The sequence below is a fragment of the Bos taurus genome, chromosome 15 (assembly GCF_002263795.3).
Source record: "Bos taurus isolate L1 Dominette 01449 registration number 42190680 breed Hereford chromosome 15, ARS-UCD2.0, whole genome shotgun sequence".
Lineage (NCBI taxonomy): Eukaryota > Metazoa > Chordata > Mammalia > Artiodactyla > Bovidae > Bos > Bos taurus.
In genome coordinates, this window is record NC_037342.1 from 62,404,842 (window position 1) to 62,428,648 (window position 23,807).

At 33.1% G+C, this 23,807-nt stretch overlaps 1 protein-coding gene across 3 annotated transcripts in view; it reads left to right on the plus strand.

The window, feature by feature from the left end:
- The window catches only part of ELP4 (elongator acetyltransferase complex subunit 4), a 257,443-nt gene that overhangs the window by 108,331 nt on the left and 125,305 nt on the right, over window positions 1–23,807 (plus strand). For all 3 annotated transcript variants that reach the window (NM_001038684.2, XM_059874954.1, XM_010812747.4), the window contains exons 8-9: window positions 12,966–13,074; window positions 16,088–16,194. In NM_001038684.2, coding sequence (NP_001033773.1) covers window positions 12,966–13,074; window positions 16,088–16,194 — 216 coding nt within the window. The remainder of the gene's footprint in view (window positions 1–12,965; window positions 13,075–16,087; window positions 16,195–23,807) is intronic.

Consider the following 23,807-nt stretch of genomic DNA (forward strand, 5'->3'; position numbering starts at 1 on the left):
TGTCTAAGGGAGGAGGAGTAATATTATAAGACCTTAGATCATCCAGTATTCACCACTGATTAAACAGTGGTTGAGATGATAAGGTGAACTGGATGTCTGAACATTAACCAGTGTTTGAACTTTGGTATTTTATAGATGTTTTTAACTTCTTATGTTACTGAAAAAGATATAATTTAAATTATGCATTTTAAAATACCAATTAAGAGACTATTTTGAAGTAGAAATAGGAAATATGGTCAGACTTTGGTGATAAATACACCAGTCTCTTCCCTGAACAGTTTTGCCTAGCTATCATATAGTAGTCTTGTAGTCGTAATACCACTGGAGTTATAAAAAAAAATTCCTTGTTCTTTGAGCATGACACCTGACCATTTTTTTAATCCAAATACATAGGAGAAAATATAAAACTTAACAGTTTGCTAAAACCAGTCATGATATGCAATAAATAGCATATAAAAGTCTTAACTCTTAAAGACTGGCAAGGAAAATCACAATGTTTAGGCTAAGAGAATAAAAAGTACTTACAAAGCTAATTAAGACATATGCATATACAGAATCAGGAAGCTGTGCGTTTGTTTAATAAGAACTTACACTGGTTTCTGTAGGCCAGTTGCAGTCCTGAGATCTTTTCAAATATTAACTCATTTAATCCTTATATATCATCATCATTTAGTCCTATATTATTGGTACTGTCATTATTTCCATTTTATAGATAAGAAACAAGAGACTGAAAATTTCAGTGACTTTCCCAAGATCATACAAGTAGTAGAATGGCAAGATTTAGATCTAAGCAGGTCCCCCTTCAATTACCACACTCAACTACCCTGCTATTCTGCTTGGTACTAATGAAGTACTAAATAGGGCCAAAATTAAGAAGCAAACTGTGCACAAAGTAGCATTCAGTGATAGAAAGAACCTGGGCTTTGGAGAGGGACAGACCCAATTAGTTGCATGGTTTAGTCAAGTCTAACTTTCTCAGCCTCAGCTTCTTCTTTTCAAAAATTCGGAACACTAGCAATAACGTGGACTGACCCAGTGCTGGCACTTGGAAGGCACTCATTATATGTTAACGACTGTCACCTTCACTATTGTTACTTAAACAGACCTCCAAACTTGAGAATTTGAACAGAGATCGGATTCGAAAACTAAGGTATGTAAGTGCATCAAAGCAACAGATGTCTTCAGCTTTCTGCCTCTTTTCATGAATGACATAGACAAGATCTTCTCACAGGCAAGACAGGTTAGAAAGCATGGCTGAAGTCAAACGGCCATTGAAGTCTTAGTAACATCCCCTTGTTGTAACATGACTCTTTTTAACATCATACAGTAGCTTCCTCTCAATTATGACCAGTGCCACCCCTGAAGACTCTAATAAGTCAAACTTTAAATGGTGATTGAATAATTTAGCTTATTCAGTCAACAAATATTTATTGCAGGTACTATTCTAGGCATCCATGGGGATACAGTAGTGAATAAAACAAGCAAGGTCCCATCCTCCTGGAATTTTTTTCAATGTGAAAGATAGGATGGATGGAGCAGACGACTCGTATATGTATGTGTTTTGGATGCTTGAGCTGGATATTTGACAGTAAAGTGGATTTTTGCAAGAAATAGAAATGCAGTTTGATATCCTTGGAAATAGTGTCATATAATTAAACACCTATAGGTAATAGAATTGTGACACCTTTATTTGAATATGTTACATTAAGTAACACTAGATTAAAAATACATAAAATATCTATTCCTCTTAGACTGGAAAAACAGCCAATCAGTGTTCTTACTTTGGTTATTAGCATTCTGTCAGACTTGTACAGTAATGATTAGTTACCCTTTATTGTACTTCTGGCATGCTTCCCGTGTTTAATTTCATTGTCGAGAAGGAACACATAGTTAAGGAAATTACAAAGAGGGGAAAAAGTTAAAATAGGGAAAATAATGACACAGATTCAAAACTGATTTTAACATTGTTATAATAAGACTTTTGCAAGTAGAGTGAAAAAGAATTGTATTTGAACTATTTTGTGTTCAGCCTCACAACTTTGACCTTGATATAGTCTCTTTCCTTTGGGTTAAAGATTATTTTCATCACAGCACAGGAAATAACAAGCATACATTGAAACAAATGCGTAAAAATAAATTCTAAATATCTGTTAGGTGAAAACACTAAAATTATTCATCAAATATAGTATGATTGACTTAAAATATATATACATGTATAGTCCCAAACAGTTTTCCCTGTAAGTGGTGTTATTATTCATATTGTGTCTTGCTAGAATACAGTTTTATTATCTACCCAAAGACACTTTATTAAAAATGTATGTGAAAATGGCCAAGTTAAACACAGACTTTGTTATATGCTGGACTGTGGAGTAAAGTGTCATTAGAAGGAGGGAAACTACGGACGGCTCCCCTATATTCCAGCATTACCCAGTTCCCAGATCCCTGCTGTGTAGTTGTTCCACTCGCCAAGAAGCCTGTTAAAGAGCCCCCAAGAGCATGTGTACAGCCCTCCATGTAAATAGTTAATTGGTGAGGATGGCGAGATGAGAGGACAGCCGAACATGTGGTCTCTCAGACTCAAGCCGTAGACAGACCTTTAGTTATAATAACAGCAGCTGCTCACATTCTCACAACTCAACTGTTCAAAACTCTGTTGTCGAGTGAAGGTTGTCGTGGATTGAAAAAGAAAGAGGAAAGGTTACATCTAAGAGAAGTAATTAAAACCCTACCTTGAAACTCTTCCTTCCTGTTATCTTAAGTAAGAGAATATTATTTCATCTTTGACAAACTTAAGTATAAATTTCCATATTATAGGTTGTTATATTTCAGCTACATTGAACATTCTGCTGTTTTTTTTTTCCCCATTTACTGGTAGAAACACAAATGTTTGTACACCATTCGAAATTTTTTAATGAGGTTTTTTTTTTTTTTTTAACACAGTGATAACTTTGAAGCTGTTACAGTAGAATACTGTTTGATTTCCATATCTGGCAAGATACAGAACTGTAAGGTTTTCTGGTCTTATTATAAATGAGAACTGGCTTACTAGTAGCGAAATTTGTTATCCATTTCCAAATTATACAAATATTTTGTGCCTTTTAAATTAATATTATTTTTATTTCCCAGTGACAGTTCTGCTTAAGAAAAATGGTGACCAATAACATTTATTCTTTTCGGAGATAGAAACTTAGGTTCATGCCTTATTATGACTATACTGATGATGTGAAAAGAAAATAAATTTCCCCTAGCTTATGCATTTTATTTTCACAATCTGTGACAGGTTGTTCTTGAGTTATGTTTTTTATTGATTGAAATTACTTTTACCTGAAACTGTCAGGAAATAAATATCAAAGCACTTACAGTTGTAATTAAAATAGGAAAGGTTATTTTTCTATACCTTTCTCACAGCTTTCCTTTCAAAAAGAAAATTTACTTTTCATCACTGCTAATCTGTTCAAGCTGTCACAATCTACACTTCCAAGGAATTTTTAAATATAAACAACCCAATAAATTTCTCCTTAACTATAATAATGCAGGAATGGAAACTTCCTTGACATTACTAATGATAAAATATGAAGTAAGATTTTCTCATTCTGCCATAATTCTTAGTATTGCAAGTATTTAATGTATTTGCTATTGATCATTAGTTGGTAAACTACTTAAACCTTCATTTATTCAGAGCAGATTTCAGGTTTGAAACTGGCCTGTAATATATTTTTATTGGTCATCATTGGCACTTGGTCAATAATAGACTATTCAGTTTCTATCATATAGCCACTATTTTCCAGCAGTTTGATCTGTGGAATTTCCCTCCCCCTACCCCACCTCCAGCTATGTCACTGCAGAAACCTATCACTGACATTAGTTTGCTTGAGGAAAATTCATTTTCTGAAGAAAAGCAGGAAGCAAGGCCCTTTTTATATATCTCTTAAAAATTGAGTGGAGTTTTATTTAGTGTGTTATTTTAACTGATATAATTTCAAATATATCTTCTTTAATATTGATATATTAAAAACTTTGAACTCACTGAAGTGAATCATCCAGTATGTTGCAGTGTAGAGAAATTCAGAACAGACATTTTCACATCCATAAACTTTTGTGTTCATGCTGAGTATTTTAGCAACTAAACTCTAAGTCAAGCAATGGACAACTTTGGAACTAACTACTAATACGGGATTATGAAATGTGAACTCCAGTAACCTTGTGAATTTCTCTCAGTGTGAAATCTTTTATTCTTAAAACAAACTAAGAATAATTGTATGGTAAAGGAATAACAGACTCTTGTGAGTTTAAAAATATAACATTTTGAAAATATTTTTATGTAATTGTTGCTATGAGCATCATAATAGAAAGGCATAACAAATATTAAGGATGAAAATTACAGATTTAATCTCTTGATCATGACTATCAATTACTAAAGGATAAAGTCAGATTTTCTGGGTAACAAATTTTCATACTCTCAACTAAGAATCTGCCTTTATTTTTCTAGACCTTCTCAACTGATCTGATATAGTTTGTAAGAAATAAATATTTTTAAAAGTTTAAATAGAAATAATTTTTAAAAGTGAAATGAATCATGTTAAAATCATTTTAATTTTACATCATATGTGTCAAATTCCAGTCTTTGAAAATTTTGTAGCTTCATACAAGTTTGGTTGGGTTGTAAGCAGAGTCTGTTATTTTTTTTACAATAACAAATAACAGAACTGTGTTTCAGCTGTACTCCTATACACTTGGATTTACAGATTTTTATAGCTTATATTTTATATTGCACAATATAGTATCTGATTAAATTTTAAATCAAATCTTAGCTTGTATTCATTATACATATATATCTGATTTACTTTCTTGGTCAAGGATATTTGAAAGTTTTTACACAGATAATCTCCAAATTGCTTATAAGTTTCTGTCTATATAGAGAATTAGGAGCAATGTATCTGCCATTTGGTCTTAATATCAATATGCATATTAAATAAGGACAGCATACTTAAAATTCTCAGTAAGATCCATACGTATCTTCAAAAGAAAAAAACATTTAGAAACCTCTCATTATAATTAACCAAAGCATATTCAATAAGGCATATAATGAAAAATAATTTTGGTTTTAAAGACTTTTTTTGCTTTGCCTAAAATTGCTTTATGAAGTTTTGGTTCATATAACAACTCATACCATAGTACCTTATAGTGGTGATGGTCATTAAAGTATTATTTAGAGTCAAAATTTTCAAATACATCAATGATAGAAATAGTGAAATATCTCATCACAGTATGGAGATTGAGTCATCTGTTCAGGCATATGGAATCTTTGGCTGCTGGACTGCATAGTCTTTATAATGCCCAGTGTCCAGGCGTGGACACAACTGTTCTGGGCGCAGAATCGGAAAGGGACTCTGCATTTTTTCTCCTTGAACATGGTAGAAGGGAAAAAAGGGAAGGGTCCTTAACATTATTTTTATTATAGAGTCTACTCTACTACATCACTTTTTTTTGTATACAGAAAAGAAATATAACTTTATTTAATTTTGTATTTATTTTACAAATAGAATTACTAATACTAAGCTTTTTATCTTTAGTGTTACAAGCTTTCTGAAAAATACCTGTAAGAAAATGCAAGTCTTGAATTATTCCTACTTATATACTTGCATGCATACCTTCCCTTAAAGAAAGATTACTGTCTTCAAAAGAAGGGTGCTACTTAGTTCTTAATACTGAGACAAAACATGCTTGTAATGAATTATAATTTAAAGCTGTTTAAGTACCAGGTCATATATTATATCCTAAACATTATATTTTAGCCCTTTGCTATTAATTGCATTATTATTACTATATAAAGAGTTCCTGCTTCTTTAATAATGTTTTCACACCCTATGTAGTTAATCTTTAATGTTGGGGAGGATAGGGGGAGAGATTAAATTAGCCTTGTAACCTCTCTCTCTTCCCGGTTGATGATGGAAAATAAAAGCTCTTAGCCACAAAATGTAACACTTAGAATTAATATTTAATTAGACTAGCAAATTGTACACTGTGGCTGAAAGCTTCCAAAGAGTTGTTAGTGCCACAATTGACCTACAGGTTTAATAATAACTCACTTCTAGAAGCAAGTGCCAGTTCAGCATAGTAGAGCCACTGTAAGAAAGTCCTGAGAGATTAAAATCAGCAAACCAAATGGCAGGCAGGGATTCCTGGGATGGAGCCTTCTGGAAAGCTGGGAGCTGGAATAGCTTTTAAGCCAGGATTCAGATGAGAACAGTGGGTGAAAAAGCTGATCCCTCCTGTTCTGGGAGCTTCTGGTTGTAGGCCAAAATCTTAGAACAGATTTTTACTAAATGTTTTTGCTGCAGCTATTAACTTACATTGAAAATCAAACATTGAATAATTTTTCTGTAAAATTTAACAAAATTTTTGTGTAAACATTAGTTCTTAATTTCTTAACATATTAGTACATAATATCTGTAAACTCAGATCATTAGATTATCAGATAGGTTTGGCGCTGTACATCTATGCTGTTTTGCTGTGACATGCTGTTTCCTTGTTCCCTGTATAGTTGATTTATATGGTTCATTTCTATATTATTTCATTACAGGGCATTATGCAGTGCCTGAGAAAGAGATTGTGAAGTCTGTAGCCCAAGAAATTTTTTTTCCTTCCAGAAGGTTTATATGTCAATAAACATAAATCAAGTGCATTTTTAATTTTTAAAGATGGACTATAAAGGCAGTGCTGTATTTGTTTATGCTTATATTGCAATTAAATTATAAGGTAAATAATTGGACCTCCTGGTGAAACATTGGATCCTTACATCTCTGGGAAATTAATCTGGTGAAAAAGACAGGATACCATGAGTTTGAAAATGTGCAAATACAAAACAGCCAACTAAAAAAAAGACACACCTTACATAATTTATTGGTTTTATCTTAAATAATTAAAGGAAAGCTAGTCATTAGTTACAAATTCAAGCAGGTGAGAACCTTGCCAGCAGAGGGAGTAGTCCTGTCTTCCGTCAGGTTCCCATCACTTTCCCACCTGCCTCAGCTTTTTTCCCAGCCAGTCTCCCATCTGGACCTGGCTCTGTCAGTCTGTTCCTGATGACAGGCTATAATTTTATACTCAATATGGGATTATTCTAAGCTGATTTTAAACTTTAGTATCTTTAACCTACCACTGCATCCCACACATCAGCTGGAGGCTCTGTTTGATATTTGGATATCAGCAATTGTTTTTCCAGGCAGGGTGTGAGCTTTTGGACATCCGCGAATTGCATTTTAAGGGTTTCATGTGTAAAGCAGTGAGCAAAAAATTTCTGATATAGGAAGTTACTCATAAAAGATTTAACAAAACAAGCAAATTTCCATGTGAATAATTTCTATAATATGAAACTAGATATATAGTTTATTAAAACTAAAATTAATTTTTAGTATTGTGCCATTAACTGTTCAGGCTATTCATTACAGTGTTTTGTTCAGTCCATTTATAAGGGTTTTCAGAATGCATAAGTTTTTTAATGTTTAATAATAGCATACTAAAAAATAAAACTGATGTAAAAAAATGTTCTGCAAAAGCGTGTAGTATTTGAGACCAGTGTACATGTAAATAATACTTCTGAAAATAACATCATGTGTTATTTTAAAAATGCTTCAGTTTTAAGCCAGCAATTTCACACCAAAATTTAGAATATTAGTATTTGATCACATAGAAAATATACAAAATATGGCTCCATTGCTTAATCTTAGTAAAATTTGGCATGATACTCAGCAGTTTCTTTTGCCCTTGAGGTAGGCTACTTTGTGGACATGTTTTAAGCATTAGAAAAAGGAGCCAAAATATGTTTGTTTTATGATTTCCCTACATGAATATTGGTATACAGTACAACCAAAAAAATGTTGGCAGTTATAATGTTTTAATTTACAAAAGCTCCTCCATATTTTAAAATTGTGACTTTGAGTAAAGTTCAGTATTAAATCTATAAAAGCTTAATTTAATACCCTTACTAATATATTAATATTATATATTAGCATACTTTTTAATAAAATTATATTCTTTCTTAAACTCAAAATAATTATGAATATGACTATTTCCCCACTTTCAATTTTTTTTTAATCAAATAATAATCTAATCCATAGAAGTAAGTGGCAAGTCTGGGGAAGGTGAGGGAAGGCATGTAAGAAGCTACAAACTGTGTAACTGTTTTGATTTTATTATTTCATAAGTTTGATTTCAGTTGAATGGAGAACTTAATAAGCATGGGAAAACAAATACCTCATTAAATATCCCTAGGTTTATCCTTTCATTCAAGCTTGTTTTTTTTTTATTACATGACCAAGAAAATGTTATGAGTTGTAGTATGATTGTGTTTCTAATATCGTTTTTCAGGATATGTTATTATAACTTGAGCTGTTAAGTAAAATACTTGCTTTTCTTGTGGTGATTCCCTCCCCACAGTAGACACACACATCATGTCACGTGGTAGGGTGAAACATAAAGTAGCATAAATATTTCTATTTTAACTTCACTATTAACTTAATAGTGCTGTTGTAGTCCCAAACCTGATGTGTGCCGTACTTGAATGGAGCTCTGTCCTTCATACGGTGTGCTTTCTCTCTTTCTCATTTGAGTAACCCAAGAACTTATTCTAATTTGAGGCATTGCATAAATACTTTATGTCAGTTGGTTTATTCCTTTCAGGCTTCTTGATAATTAAGTGATTGGTTAATTACTTTTTACCTTTCTTGTTAAAATCTTTCCTGGAAGTATATTTTGTATTGGTGCAAACTGTCTCTTTTATGTTGCTGAGGTAATTAGGTCCCAGTGAGGAGGGAAACACTTAGGGTTTGATATAGTCTGACTGTTACTTAGTTACTCTGAATAAGTATCTCAAGTATTTTTATTAGAAAATGAAGGGAGCTTTTGATGGCAGTAGTTGAATTTTTATTTCTTAAAACAAAGTTCATGATTTTGATTTTATGAGCTTTGAATTGGAAAAGAGCATTAAACTAACCTTCCTTTATTTAAAATCCATTTAATGGATTTGGCGATTCCTAATAAAAAGAGGTTCCCATTCTATACAAGCAAATAGGAAACATTCTATAAAACCAAACAAGAAACAATCAAAACAAAAACTCTGTGAAGTTTTTCTGTGAAGTTAAAACTGGAGTAAGAAGGTAGTCAACTGGGCATTCTGACGTGCCTTTTTTATCTGCAACATCATTTGACATAATTTAGATTTCCGTAATTAAGAAATTGCATTGCAACAGAAAGTTTTAAGAACCTTTTTTGTAACTTAACACAATGCTATTTGAGATTGCCAGCAAAGTCTTAAAACTCCTGGACCCTGGCTCTCTTCTCTTCTGGCTTCCCTCCTAGTCATGTCTTGGCTACTATCCAGAGCTGACAACTTTCACCCAGGACTGAAGGGGAGATTTGTCTAGTGTAAGAAAGATTTTTGAGTCATCCTAGATTTTCTCGTCCAGATGGGCAAGTAGGAGGGGTGGCAGTATCATTGTATATATGTGGGTGATATCATTATGCCATGCATGCAGTGTAGCAATTAATTTACTCATACTTCTGAGTTCCAAATATCCTTCTTCAGATGTTCCTTACTGGCAACTATATTGTATTAACTTCAAAATTAATACAAAAATTATTCAAAATTTATGTCTAAGTAATGGATGCACAAATACCTTTACTTCTCCATTTCTAGATATATACATATACTATAGACCAAAAAGGTTTCACATCTTAGCTAATAACATAAAAACACTTAGAATCTTTTAAGATGAGAATATAGAAGTTCCAGTTTCAAGATCTCTGCTAAAATCATTATGCTAAAGCTGTCTGAATGTTTCGGGTTATAATAAGGCAATTTATTATCCATAATGTGTTCTTCCTAAAGTGAATTGTGATTATTATGCTTTTAAGGGTTTTTAAAAGCAGTTGATTTTAGATTCTTTTAAATAAATTTACCTACCTTTATCTAAAAGACCATTTAGTATTCATGCTATGATTTGAAAGACCTTTTGAGGAGAGTAGTTTTAAGATAGGATTACATCAATATACCACCCTCCCTGTGAGCCTTGGAGGTAAAGAAGTAGCTCAGCACTATTTGAACTTTTGAAAAGTAAGTACATTTACATGCTCAAATATCTTTTATGCTCTTCCAAATAACTGGAAGACTGAAATGAGTTTATAATTAAGTTTTATCTCATTCAGAAACTTAGATGTTATTTTCATGTAATTTCTTGTGCTTTTTATTTTATAGACATTTTTCAAATTCTATAGAACTTTCACAATTAATCTTGTTTGCCACATTACATAAACTGTTTTCCAAAATTGCTGTGCAGAAAGCAGTAAAGTCACTGTTAAATGTAACTTATTTTATGGTAATATTAAAAAGTTTATTCTTGTTCTCATACTTCATAGAAGCTTTTAAGATAGAATTTAATTTGTAGTTTTTAACTGATGTAAATCTACGGAACTTAGACGCGTAATAAATGAAATATATGAATGAGTTTCTGAGATTTTAAAATCTAGGCTATCTGTATATTTTATATTAATTCATTAGTTTTCCTCTGCAAAGTAGACAATTGATTGTTTTAACCCCCCACAAAATTTCTTTAAAAGACTTACAATGTAGACAGATATTACAGGAGAAGTAGTTTATTTAGTAAATTTTAAGGTTAAAGTAAGGAAAGAAATCCTCTTTGAAATAAACAGATGTCAAGTTGACCACTTAAATATGCAGGACCTTGCTTATATCCTACTAGCATGGAAGACTAAATCCATCCTTAAACCTTACAATTTCTATTATTCATATCATTAAGAAAGCCCTAGTTTATATAACTGAAATCCTAATAGTTGAATTCCAACAGAAATTGACTTTTATAATTTTAGCTTCAGCTATTTAGATACAAAGGCTTAGTCTTCTAGTATAGATAAAAGGAAATCTGACCTTTTTGATTAAGAAATATTGTCAGTAGCCTTTATAAGTGCTTGTTCATCTGAGGGTCCATGACAGGAGTACTCTTCCCAGTTGAGTTTATCCTAAAAATGAAATGATAAGAGTCTGCTGGTTGTTATCTAAGATCCTTCTTAATGGGAGAACCACATGGTTATTCTTCTCCCTCTTGTTCTCACCCTCTACAACCAACTCAGCCTTACCCCACCCCCACCCCAACATTGTTCAGTACTCAGCACAATGAATCATTTTCAAGTTGACTCATTGTGAACTGTCTCCCAGCTGTTGGAATGTCTGGCAGACATTTTTGTTTGGGTGAAGAATAACTGGCTGAAACCCAACCTGGATGAGTTTGATATAATGGTCTTTGGCTAAAGAAATATTGAGAGGAGTGTGTTTATGGCCTCTGAAACCCCTGTTATTCCTGGAGTAGGACCATCCCCTGTGGCATAGAACTGAAAGTAAGGGATCAATCTGGATTATTTTCTCACCATTGAATGAAAAATTGCCTTGAAAAAAAATAGGCATTTCCAAATGATGTTTGTTTTTCTATACTTGGTGCCCCTGTGATTGAAACTATTAAAGACAATTAAGGATAATTATTTTTGCTGCTTCCTTTTAAAAGTTCTAATTCAAAGGCTATGATATTCTTTTTATAATATACATTTCTACCTACAGAGGAGTTTCAAAGTACTGCCCTAGATGTGAGTTAACTAGTCACTTTAGCATAATATTTAGTGACAGATTACTGTGTATTTCAAACCAGGTCATATTGACCAGCCCTCTTTTATTTTTTATTCTTATACAGTCTTTATTAAGAGGACTTAAGAAACAGGGGAATACCCATAAGCTCAATAGTCAATCACATTTTCAGAAAGTGAACGTATGATTATATCTGGACTTTTCTTCTACAGGGATATAGTATCAGACTGTAAGTTGTCCCTACTGTTTTACATTTCCCATCCTTCTTCAGAAGATTAGTTTTTAAATGGTAGACATTACCAGTGTGTAAAATAGGAGTTTCAAAGTTATCAAAATTTTGTAAGCAATAATTTTTTTCAACTTATCTAGGTCTCCAGATCAAACATTTGTCTAAGATGTTATAACCTTTAAAATAATTTACTAACCTATCACCCTGTCAAGGGTTATAAGGCAGACTGAATTTTTTTAAATAAAATAATTCAAGAAAACCTGAAGAATATTAAATGGTTATACTTTTAATTGTTAAATTTGTTATAGCCTTGAAATTCTGGGTATTTTAGAACTATCGATATTTAAAATGTGATGTATTTTTATATTACATTATATACATTGTGTACATAATGTACATTATATACACTATGTTTTATAATACATTGTCAGCAGTACTTTTGGTTCAGGTCTGATAGTGTTGGGAAGAAATGGGGGGCTCCTAGTCTAGTGCTGGTCGTCTAGCACCTTTTCTTTGCCTTTATTATTAACCCAGAGCCAAATAGCAGCATCTGGAAAGAAAGAATGAAGACTCCAGAGCTAGTCATGCTGCAGACTCCTAGCTGCAGACCCTCCCATGTTTCTAATATGATAACAGAGGACCTCAGCTGTTACAGGGCTGGGACCTGGTCCCAGCTGACAGATGATAGTGGGACCTTGTCTTCCATATTCTACTTACTGTATACTGCTTCTGAATCCTAGTGTTTATCAGATTTTTCAATGGACAGTGGATAATTTGAAAAATAATAGCATATGAAAATAAAGGTAGCTTTGCCTCTTAAGAGAAAAAGTACTTAACGTTTTCTACAAAAACTAAGGCACACCCCCTCAGCTCTTCAAATTAGAATAGCATACCTTGATGGGCTGGAATTTTCAATTAAGGGCTTATTTTTCATCCAGTTTCCTGCCCGTGGTAGCTTTAACTTTTATTTCTCTATGTTGATAGTATGTGTTCTCTACAATTTGTCATTGAGATGGCATAATGACACTGTCTAGATGCTATATTTTAAATATAACATGAGTGTTTTGTTTCCTTGTTTTACAGAATAAAGCAGTTATTGCTCGTGTTACAAACTTGTCAGATACAGTAGTTGGTCTGGAATCATTTATTGGTTCTGAGAAAGAAACCAACCCGTTATATAAGGATTATCATGGTAAGCAACACCTTTAAGAGTGAAAGGGGCCTGTTCTTGTTGCCTGGAAGAATCTTGACAAATACCTACCATCATGTAACATGTATTTTATTTTATAATAAATCTGTTAAATGTTTTTCCTTCCTGGCCAGTTTTTTATGGCAGTTTGTCACCAAGCTACATTAACTCTATGAACCATGGTAACTATTTGAAAAGTGTCAAACCCAGGTACTAAGGCATGGCTCAGTCAGAGGTACATTTTGTACCTAAAGTTGCTATGAAATCAGTCATACTTATTAGCCATATTAGAAATAAATATTATATTAATTATAATAACAGCTATGTATAGTGGTTTATACTTTACAAAGCTTAACTGTATGATAAATAAAATTCATACAATATTATAGTTTAAAAGTCCCAGTCAATCACATTTTCAGAAAGTGAACATCTTTTATTATATTTGGACTTCGTTCATTTTGTTGCTGGAGTTATAAGCAAATTTTAAAGTATTACTACCCTAGTATAAACACTGGTCAATTAACCAGGCTTTTTACTTTTATTTTTTGAAGCTATTAATAATGTTTTAGTCATTTGGTTAATTTGGGGATTTTTTTTTAAATAAAAGTTTCTATATAGAACTGTTGAAATAGGATAAGTTTAGTAGTTATTCTTATCTGAGCTCGAAACTGAATATTTTAAGTGAAGTGAAGTTGCTCAGTTGTGTCCAACTCTTTGCGACCCCATGGACAGTAGCCAACCAGGCTCCTCCGTCCATGGGATTTTCCAGGCAAGAATCGAGTGTGATAAATAATAGATTTTTACCTGTTTCCTTTTTCTGAGTAAATACTAATTATTTCTATTATTATTGTGGAACTGCTAACTTGCATGGAAACCTTAGTCTAAAGACTGAATACCTTATTTGAAGCCTGCTACAAGATCATGTAAGATTGTGATCATAGGACTGTGGCAATTTCTAGAGTCTATCAAATAAAAAAGTATACTTATAACCACCAGTGCTTTGAAGAGTTGACATAAAACTTTCTAAAAAATAATGAAATAGCACGATCTAATAGTCAAATATTTTTTAAAAGGCTAGAAAATATAAACTATGAACACAAAGTATGTAAAGTAATTTACCTCATGATCATTGCATAAGAGTGCGTTTGGTATCAGCCCAGATTAACTCTCTGTATATTATTCATTTACCGTGTTATTGTTTGCTTTGATAGAGAACTATTCAGATTAAACTATTTCCCTTTCTTTTTCTAAAATTTATATTAAGCTGTAATTGATGTATAATACTGTATTAGTTTTAGATATAGAGCATAATATTCTGTATATACTGAGAAATTACCACAATAATTTTAGTTAACATCCATTACCACACATAGTTACACCTGTTTTTCTCTATTAATGAGAATTTTAAGATTTACTCTTTTGGAAACTTTTAAGTATATGATATGGTATTGTATAGTCACCATGCTGCACTTTATAGCTCCAGGACTTAAGTATCTTATAACTGGATAAAATACTTTATTATTTACATTTTCTTTTAAAACAACTCAAGTTAAACATTACCTATATAAGTTATATCTGAATATCATTTATAAGTACTAGGAGTTTATAGGTTTAGTATAATATAAATGATATTTTATATTCAAAAAATATTATTTTGATTGAAACATTTCAAGGATTGAAAAGCTTTAATTTTTTGTACTGTACTCTCTGGACTGATCATTTTTTTTCCCACAGATGAGTGGGTGGTTCTGATGATGAGTAAAGTTTCTGTTAATAAGAAGGACCTGACAATCACTGATACACTCTGTAAAGCCTCCTGATTTAATAGTTAGCTGAACAAACACTTGCAAGGTTAAAATGAGAAATGTGCAAATGTATGGTGTGATTATTTCTAATATATTTTATTAAAAAGCTCCATGTGGGATATTTTTAATTTGTATGTAAAAGCTATCTTCTTAATAACAGTTTTTGCATTTTTCTTAAGTTTAAAAAATTGTCAGATATTTTAGTGATATTTTTGAAGAGGCCATTTCTAATGGAGGTTGACCTTTTTTAAACTAACAATAATACATTATTAAGCATCCAAATACATACACACAAAAAACTATATATTGTACTAGTGAAGCAGTTACATAAATAAGATTTATCTAATTTGTTCAAATGTGGCTTTGCCTTCTTCTTAATGTTGAGGGATCAATGTCTTTGGAATGGTGATTTTTAAATATGGGGTGAGTCAGGCAGAGAGATGCACTGAAGAGTCTTCCATGTCTTCATCTGTGGCAAATGACCCTGAGTTTAGTCAGAAACTGCATTAAGCTGCACAAAACCATCCAGTGCCCTTGTCAGAAAAAATTAGCAAGTGTTTCTACTGACAAGAGGCCAAAGCTCACGGTTTACCTAGCACTGTTACAAAGCTTATAACAGCTCCATAAAGGTCTGACATGCCACAGAAATGAGTGTCTTGGGATGGCGTGGGGGTTAATGTTTGATCCTAGAGTGTGCTCTGAAATGTAGTTTTCTTCAGTGGTTTGTTCAAGTCATTAATAAGGTGAATAAAATGAAATACTTTTCATTAGTGCTTCACTGATTATCAGTAACCCATAAGCCTTGTTTTGCTGGCTGCTTACTGGTGCATTTAATAAAATAAAGATCACTCAGTGGTGCCGTGGGCAGCACGCAAGGTGATAGCCATATTTGCTTACTGTAAATACAAGAGAAAATCACACACAAGCCAGCTGTAGTTTTGACAAGTATTAAGATCCCTCTTTACATCTGTACTTCTGTACCAAAGTGCAATTAGTTTTCCTCGCACAAGGATTTCTGTTTATCTTATTCTGCCTGATTACTTGAGTATAATCACACCATTTGCTTCATTGCTCCTGGTAGTAAGCTCCAGTTTTAAAAGGGGGAGGATGCTTGTGTGTAAATTTACAGAATTCTGCTGTAAGACTCTTTAATTTATGCATCCAATGGCAGCGTGTTTGAATTTTTTTTCTTTTCATTTCCTTTCCACAAGGTCTTATTCATATACGGCAGATTCCTCGGCTTAATAACTTGATTTATGATATATCAGATGTCAAAGACTTAGCTTTTAAATTAAAAAAGAAGCTATTCACCATTGAGGTAAGAGAGAATTTTTATGTTTGAGTTCACAGTCTTGAGGTAAAAGTCTCTCTCTCTCTTTTTTTTTTTTTACTTTAATGCAGTTCATAGGAGATATTTCATGCTTTTGCTGTTCTTTGGCTGTAACAGAATAATTTATTTTAGACATTCTTTTTTATCTTTTATTCTAATGGTATATCAGAAGAGTACAGCAAAAATGATTTTCTTTTAAATGTCTGTTAAAAAGTAAGCTCCAAACTTACATGGTAAGTATGATATGCATATTTCCAAGGCATTCAAAAGCATATTTAATTAAATGTTAATGAGCTGTGCTTATTTATGTGTGGAATGTGAATGATACCCACAATTGTGTATGCCAAAGAATAGAGGATTCTTATCTACATTCTAAAAGCAGGTTTCTTTACTATTCGTGAAATCACCATTCTGCTTTCTGTGCTGAATAAAACAAAGTATAATTTACACTAGTGTCTTTAAGTAAATTTCTACAGAAACTTAAACATTTTTTGTGACTTTTATGCCAGCAATAGTGACAGAAAGTAGTAGTACAAAAGATTTATTTCAACTTAATCTTGCTAAAGAGCAAATGAACACAGCACTATTAAGCAATTAAATTGATGTATTTATTAACGAAATAAATGCTCAGAAGAGAGAGAGAGAGAGATGGCTTTTGGGTGATGTGATAGTTATCAGTATAGTCGGTGCATTTTTTTTTTTTAACAAAGACATAAAACAGCCAAGCAGCCTTGACAAACCATTTTGTTTAATCTCTTTTCAAATGAAAAGCTCTTAAGCAGGCCACTTGTCTTAACTGCTTGAAACCATAAAAAGAGAGAATTGCCACCAATAAATTAGCATATTTTTAACTTCATCACCAAATGATGGTCAATGTGGCTTGGCACTGCTTTGGTGTTTGGGACTTCACCCTTAAGTGACCATTCTGGCCCTTTTTTGACCCTCTGCCCTCTTTAGCTGGCCACTTGATAAGGTAACTTAATGGTTCTCTCTCTTTTTCTCTTTCCCTTCACATTTGCAAGTAGCACTAACCTATAAATCATTGTAAGGGCCCTATCCAGTGACAAATTAATGTGCCCTCCTCCTAATTAATGGTCATCAATGTCCTTAATTATCTAATCCTATTGAGAGCAGTTAATAGTTAATCAGGCAGCCAGTTCTTCAAGCAGGTCATCTCTGCAGGAGTGTTGGAAGTTTCTCATCTGGGGATACTCCCTTCAAAAGCCACTTAAAGCCAAAAGAAGGAGAGTGTAGAAATAGTGATTCTTGAGCTAATTTGCCGTAGTTCTCGAAAGGAACCATTGAAATGGAACCCAACACTGTAATTGTTCAATATTGCTTCAGTTTTTCTGATGGAATGTAGAGTAATTTACCATAATACTGCCAACACTTTTAGAGGGATAAAGTTAACAGTTGTTAGCATCACGAGGAACGCATGCCTCCTCATTTTCTTTTAGGTTGAATTTATGTATTTAATGAAAGATGTAAGATTTTTTTCTCCATGTGGCACCTTTCTCCCAAGATGAGTATTCTGATAACCAGGTGTAAGGTATCATGCCTGTCACCATACAAACTAAGCAACAAGAATCCCTAGTGAAAAAAATATTGAACCCTGAGAAAATGGTTAGCACAGTAATATGAATTCATAAAAATATGAATGCTCACTCTCTCTCTCTCTCTCTCTCTCACACACACACACACACACACACACAACTGGGTCTTTTTTCATTAGTGATAAAGGACTTATATAATATCAAGTGGGACCGCTCCTTTGAATAACTTTAGGTTCTCATAGTGACTATATGTTGCCACTGGAGCTGATAAAAGATCTAGGTTTCTCTTCCATTACTCTCTCTTCCCACTATTCTAAACTAAGAGAACCAATATAATTGGTCACCCTATGATTTGGAACCAGTATTTGAAAAGGAAACACAAGTAGGTGGTGGTTCTTTTTAAAGTTAATACTCAGTACAGTTGACCAAATCCTTTACCTTTTGGGCTTATAACCTAATGAATATGGTTTTTTCTTAAGTATAGAAATAAAAGTGAAACATATTCTAAATAACTTATTTGTTTATGCCATAGCATTCAATTTAGTAAGTAGAAAAAATACAATTAAAGAATCAAAGCTAACAGAAGTACATACATATAGGATAAAATCATACACTTCACAAAAAGATTTGGTGCTTTAAATATAGCACTAAATTATATGTTATAAAATATATACGGAAACAGGTAGGAAATCTGCCAGGTGCTGGAAGGATTCCTTTATCAAGTGACAGTGTTTTAATATGCTCAACAAATAAATATCTTTTAAATCTGCCTCAATATTTAAAAAATGAGGAGATGTACACTACAACAGTGTGTAAAGTTTGAGGCTCTAATGTGCCAGACATTGAATCCATTTCTTACTTTCAGAAGGAAAGTTGGTTTTAGCAGGTAAAGCAAAAATAACTTAGTTCTGATTCCAGGCAGGTAGATTTGTTACATGTTGGAATTTACTGTGAGTAACATGGTCTCAAAAGGTGGCACAAGTGGAAATTAGGGACAGAAGAAACAAGTAAAAACCCTCATGCCTATTTTTAGCATCCCTTTTCTTTGATTTATTAAATCATTGCCTTTTTTACGTATGAAAACTGAATATGTTTTTATAACAGCTACCCAGGGCCTCTAATAGGTAGAGCAACTTTAATCAGTAATCTCTAATTTCTTTGAGTGATTTGGAGAAGGCGAAAGTATATTTCTTCCTTTTCGGAGCATGTATTGGTATTTGTCCAGATTCAGGTTGGAGCATTTGTCTAATCACAGTAAATTTTTACTGATACTTAGTATTTGTCAATTATAAAGTTGTATAAATTAGCCCCCCCTACCAAAACAACAGCAGAATCATGTCTATAGGAACGACCCTGAAATCCTGGGATGCATTCTGAATAAGTAAAAGAGAAAGTTTAAAGTCGATTCAACATGGCTTCAGGTTAAAAGAAAAAGCTTTCCAGTTCTCTGAATGTTGATAATCTTTGTAAATCATACATAGTAATTCTCTAGCAAATATGATGAGCATATTTGATTAACCATAATATACTATTTATTTCTTGACCTTACCATAGCTCCATTCACTCATAGTTAGCATTTGTTAAGCCTTTATTGCATACCTGGCAGTATTCTGGCTTATTATATTTTCTATATTGTGATTAAATATTTTATATGAAAAGACTTTAAAAGGTATAACAATAGACTAGATATATAGAAACTATATCCTTTTCATCTTTGTATTTATCTATCCCCAAACTAAGAATAGTCATAGACTTAGTAGGTATAAAGTCTTTGCTGAAATATATGTAATGCAGATAAATTGTAGAGTTTAAAGAATAGCCCAAATAATGCAACTATAAATATTATGTAAGTTCCACTAGTCAGGTGACCTATAAACACTACCTTTTCAGTTAAGTTCTATAAAATGTAGAAGCTGGTTATATAACTTCACTTCCAAGCTGAAATAACTACTTAGATTTGTAGTTTTTCAGTTTCTCTAATTTTCTCTAAGGCTTTTCTAACATTGGGATCCTCATTAACCAGTTTTATGTCTGTATTAGTAATTACGGTGTAATTATAGTACCTAAGAGATTTGGTAGGATTTGAAATGTGACTGCATTTAATTTGATGACATCATAAGATTAGCATTTACCTGAGTTTAATATTATTGTACTGTTTTAATTTTGTATTGTTCAGTTTGGTCATATCTTAACACACTTTAGTAATCAAGTTTTCTAATATAAATGATAATAATGTGTTATAACGTTAGATCCAGACTCCACAAAGGTTATTACAAACATGTTTTCTGCTTTGGTGATGGGATTGTTTTCCAGCTCTAAGATTCAGTGTTTTGAAGTTCACATCAGGAAGTGTGGTTAAGGGGTATGCTGAAATAAGCAAAAGACTTATACTGTTCATTGCAAATTTTCAATATAAGGATAAACAGTACTTATATAGCCTTTTAATTGGTTCAAAAATAGTATCATAAATATCGTATTTTGTACACTAAATGAATACTAAAAGTTCAGAAAATCAAAGTAAATCAGCTTTACTCAAAGTTGTCTCTTATACTTTGCCCCTAATTCAGAATACAGGACCTCAGCACCTCTCCAGTCACCAAGAACTTTTTCTAACAGAATAATTGATTAACTGGCATTTATTAACTGTTATTTTTACATACTTAGTAGATTTATTCATAAGTATTAAGACCAGAATAGTATTTTCCATCCATATAAATTTGCTTTATATTAATAGAATAGTATACTTGATAGGATTCAGTAGAATTTTTTTGAGATTTTTTACATGTTAGAAAAGCATAGGCTTTTGCAAACTACAAGAATGTCAGTCACTATGACAACCTTGGAAAATTTAGAGTATTGCATGCTATCTTTGATCCTAGGTTTCCTTACTCCACTACTTTTTTTTTTAACAGCTTTACTCGTTTTTAAATGAGAAGTAGAAAGATGAGTGCATGCTTACCATATCTAGAGGTAGGGACTAGGGATAGTTATCTGTCAATTCACAGTTATGTCACTAAAATTTAAAAAGTAGAAGCAGGACTTCCCTGGTGGTCTAGTGTTTAAGACTTGGCCTTCCAATGCGACTTCGCCTTCCAATGCAGGGGCTGCAGGTTCAGTCCTCAGTTGGAGAGCTAAGATCCCACATGCCTCATGGCCAGAAAACCAAAGCATAAAACAAGCAGTTTTGTAACAAATTCAATAAAGTCTTCAAAGATAGTCCACATCAAAAAAAAAAAAAAACTTTAAAAATAAATAAATAGCCAAACATATATGTGTGGCTCGGGAGCATTATTAAGTTGTAGTGCCATGAACCATGTAGTCCAGGTAAACCTTTCTGATAATGATGCCCTGCATAAGTATTAACTGGTATTTCAAATCCCAAATATACTGCAGTCAGCAAAAGAAAACCAAAGTGGAACATAGACATCTATTCATATAGATAAAATCATTTGTCAAAAGTTAACCCAAATTAACATTCTGGAACAGTAGAAATATTTTATACTGTTCACAGTTTAATGTTCACTTTATTACCATCTCCATATTTGCACTTTCATTCTCAAGTGATGTAGTCATACAGTAATATCATACAGGTTTCACAGCATCTCCAGAAGCTGGGTTACTATTCTGCTCTATATATTTCACACATCACAGTGAACCTATCAGAAGTGCATACCACCTTAAGAGGAACGGTTTTGAGACTCTGTCTAATCCTATTTCTTCCCACTTTGGAATCTTAATTAGAAGAGATAAGGGGGAAAAAAAAACATCATTTAACTAAATTATTGTCCTGAATCTGTAGCAAAAGGTATAATCCGCAATTGGGCCAATTAGTGAAGCCCACAGTTAGCTATGCTGCAGCGAACAATTTGATTAGATCTGACACCATCCTAGTTCCCACTGTTGTTTTGCCAGGTATGATGGTCAGACTTCAAAGAGCTTGAGGCATCAGCAGGGCAAGGTTTGGAGGCCAGCTTAGGTCCGGTTGTTAATCTCTCTGCTAAAACCACAGCAGCTCTCACACAAAACAAGCTTACACGACACAATCATGCGGTATTAAAGTTAGGCTTGAGTCATGTCAATTTGCCTTTGATTTTTTGATGATTGACCAAAGATGGCTACATGACTAGACACATGCTAAAAGTATACTGATTAGGTAAGTTCCCAAAATATTTGAAGTATTTTTTAACTTCCTATATAAATGTTGTGAAAGCTTATCCCCTTTGATCAAACTTCCAAAGTAATAGTACTATATTGCGGGGGTGGGGTGGGGGGGGTGAGTGGGAATGAGTGTTTCTTACTGGCAGCTTGAATCCCAAACTTTTCACTTACTGCTTCGTAAAAATTTGTCTTTACATTAATAATTCTTTCAGGAGAATGTAAAAGGAAATTGTTTCTAAGTGGTAAGCTTTTTAAAAATCTATTACATGCTTTGAAAGAAAGAACATTTTTCCCTGAGTCATTTAAGTTCACTGACAATTTTTCTGAAATTTCTTTATAATTATTTTCTACTTATATGTTGAGTAAAGTGCCCTTCCAGGACTTGATTGCATAAGTGTTCTTTTCTCTGCATTCTGATTTGTTGGAATATTGCAGCAATAGTGACATGTTTCCATTCTGAGAAAAGCCTAAGGCGGCTTTAGTATTATTCCAAATGATTGAAGCTGCCATCTTGCTGACTTTCCCTTAGGCAGCATAAGGCCTGTTTGCTTTTGTGTTCATTTCACATACTTCCTGTGAGCTGGGCTGGCAGAACATCAGTGCTTCATTTGGCAAGGAAGACTAAATTCATGTTTGGCTATTCCATATCTTAAAGTTTCTTTATGGTCAGCAACACCTAAGATACTAAACTTAAAATTAATTACATCAAATGAGTCCTGTTTCTTTGAGAGATACTTTTAAATATTGTATGACACCTTGACTATGAATCATTTTTATATAAAAATGGTCCTTTGATAAATTGAACTTAAGGTCTGATATTTCACATTGCACTATTTTTATATTAATTCATATGGTATTTTACTTCAGAAATTTAAGGAAAGCACATATTTGAACAGTGAGATAGTTGCATAAAGCAAACGTCAAATACTTCAAATCTTGCACAGTAGTCTTCAGTCTCTGTGTCTCTCCTAAGGATTCTGTGGGACTTGCACTGCGGTAGTCCCCACTTTGAGATCAGGATGATATAGATTCAGCATCCCCTCAAAGTACAAAGAGAAAAAGATCTCCTCCTTCCTAACTTTTGCAGATACAAACATTTCAGTATGTGTTTTATGATATGGCTCCAGGAAAATTATATTGCAATACTTCAAGAATTTTTTTAAAGCCTTTGTAGAATTGCTTCAGCAGAATTCATCCAGTTTACATGTTACTCCCTAAAACCTTTCCTCCCACAATTGTTATTTATAGTGTCTAAGGAAGACAGAAAATGGTGACAAATCATGACTGTCCCACTTCATCAGCTAAATGCATATTTATATTCCTAGAACATAAGAACATATACTTTATTAACATATCCTCCAAGATACTTGGAAGGATAAGATATATGTCAGTTCAATTCAGTCGCTGAGTCATGCCTGACTCTTTACAACCCCATGGACTGAAACACGTCAGGCTTCCCTGTCCATCAACAACTCCCAGAGCTTGCTCAAACTCATGTCCATTGAGTCGGTGATGCCATCCAACCATCTCATTCTCTCAACCTTGTCCCCACCTCCTCCCACCTTCAATCCTTCCCAACATCAGGGTCTTTTCCAATAAGTCAGTTCTTTGCCTCCGGTGGCTTAAGTTTTGGAGCTTCAGCTTCACCATCCGTCCTTCCCATGAATATTCAGGACTGATTTCCTTTAGGATTGACTGGTTTGATCTCCTTGCAGTCCAAGGGACTCTCAAGAGTCTTCTCCAACACGAGTTCAAAAGCATCAGTTCTTTGGTGCTCAGCTTTCTTTATAGTCCAACTCTCATATCTATATATGACTACTGGAAAAACCATAGCTTTGACTAGACAGACCTTTGTTGGCAAGTAATGTCTCTACTTTTTAATATGCTGTC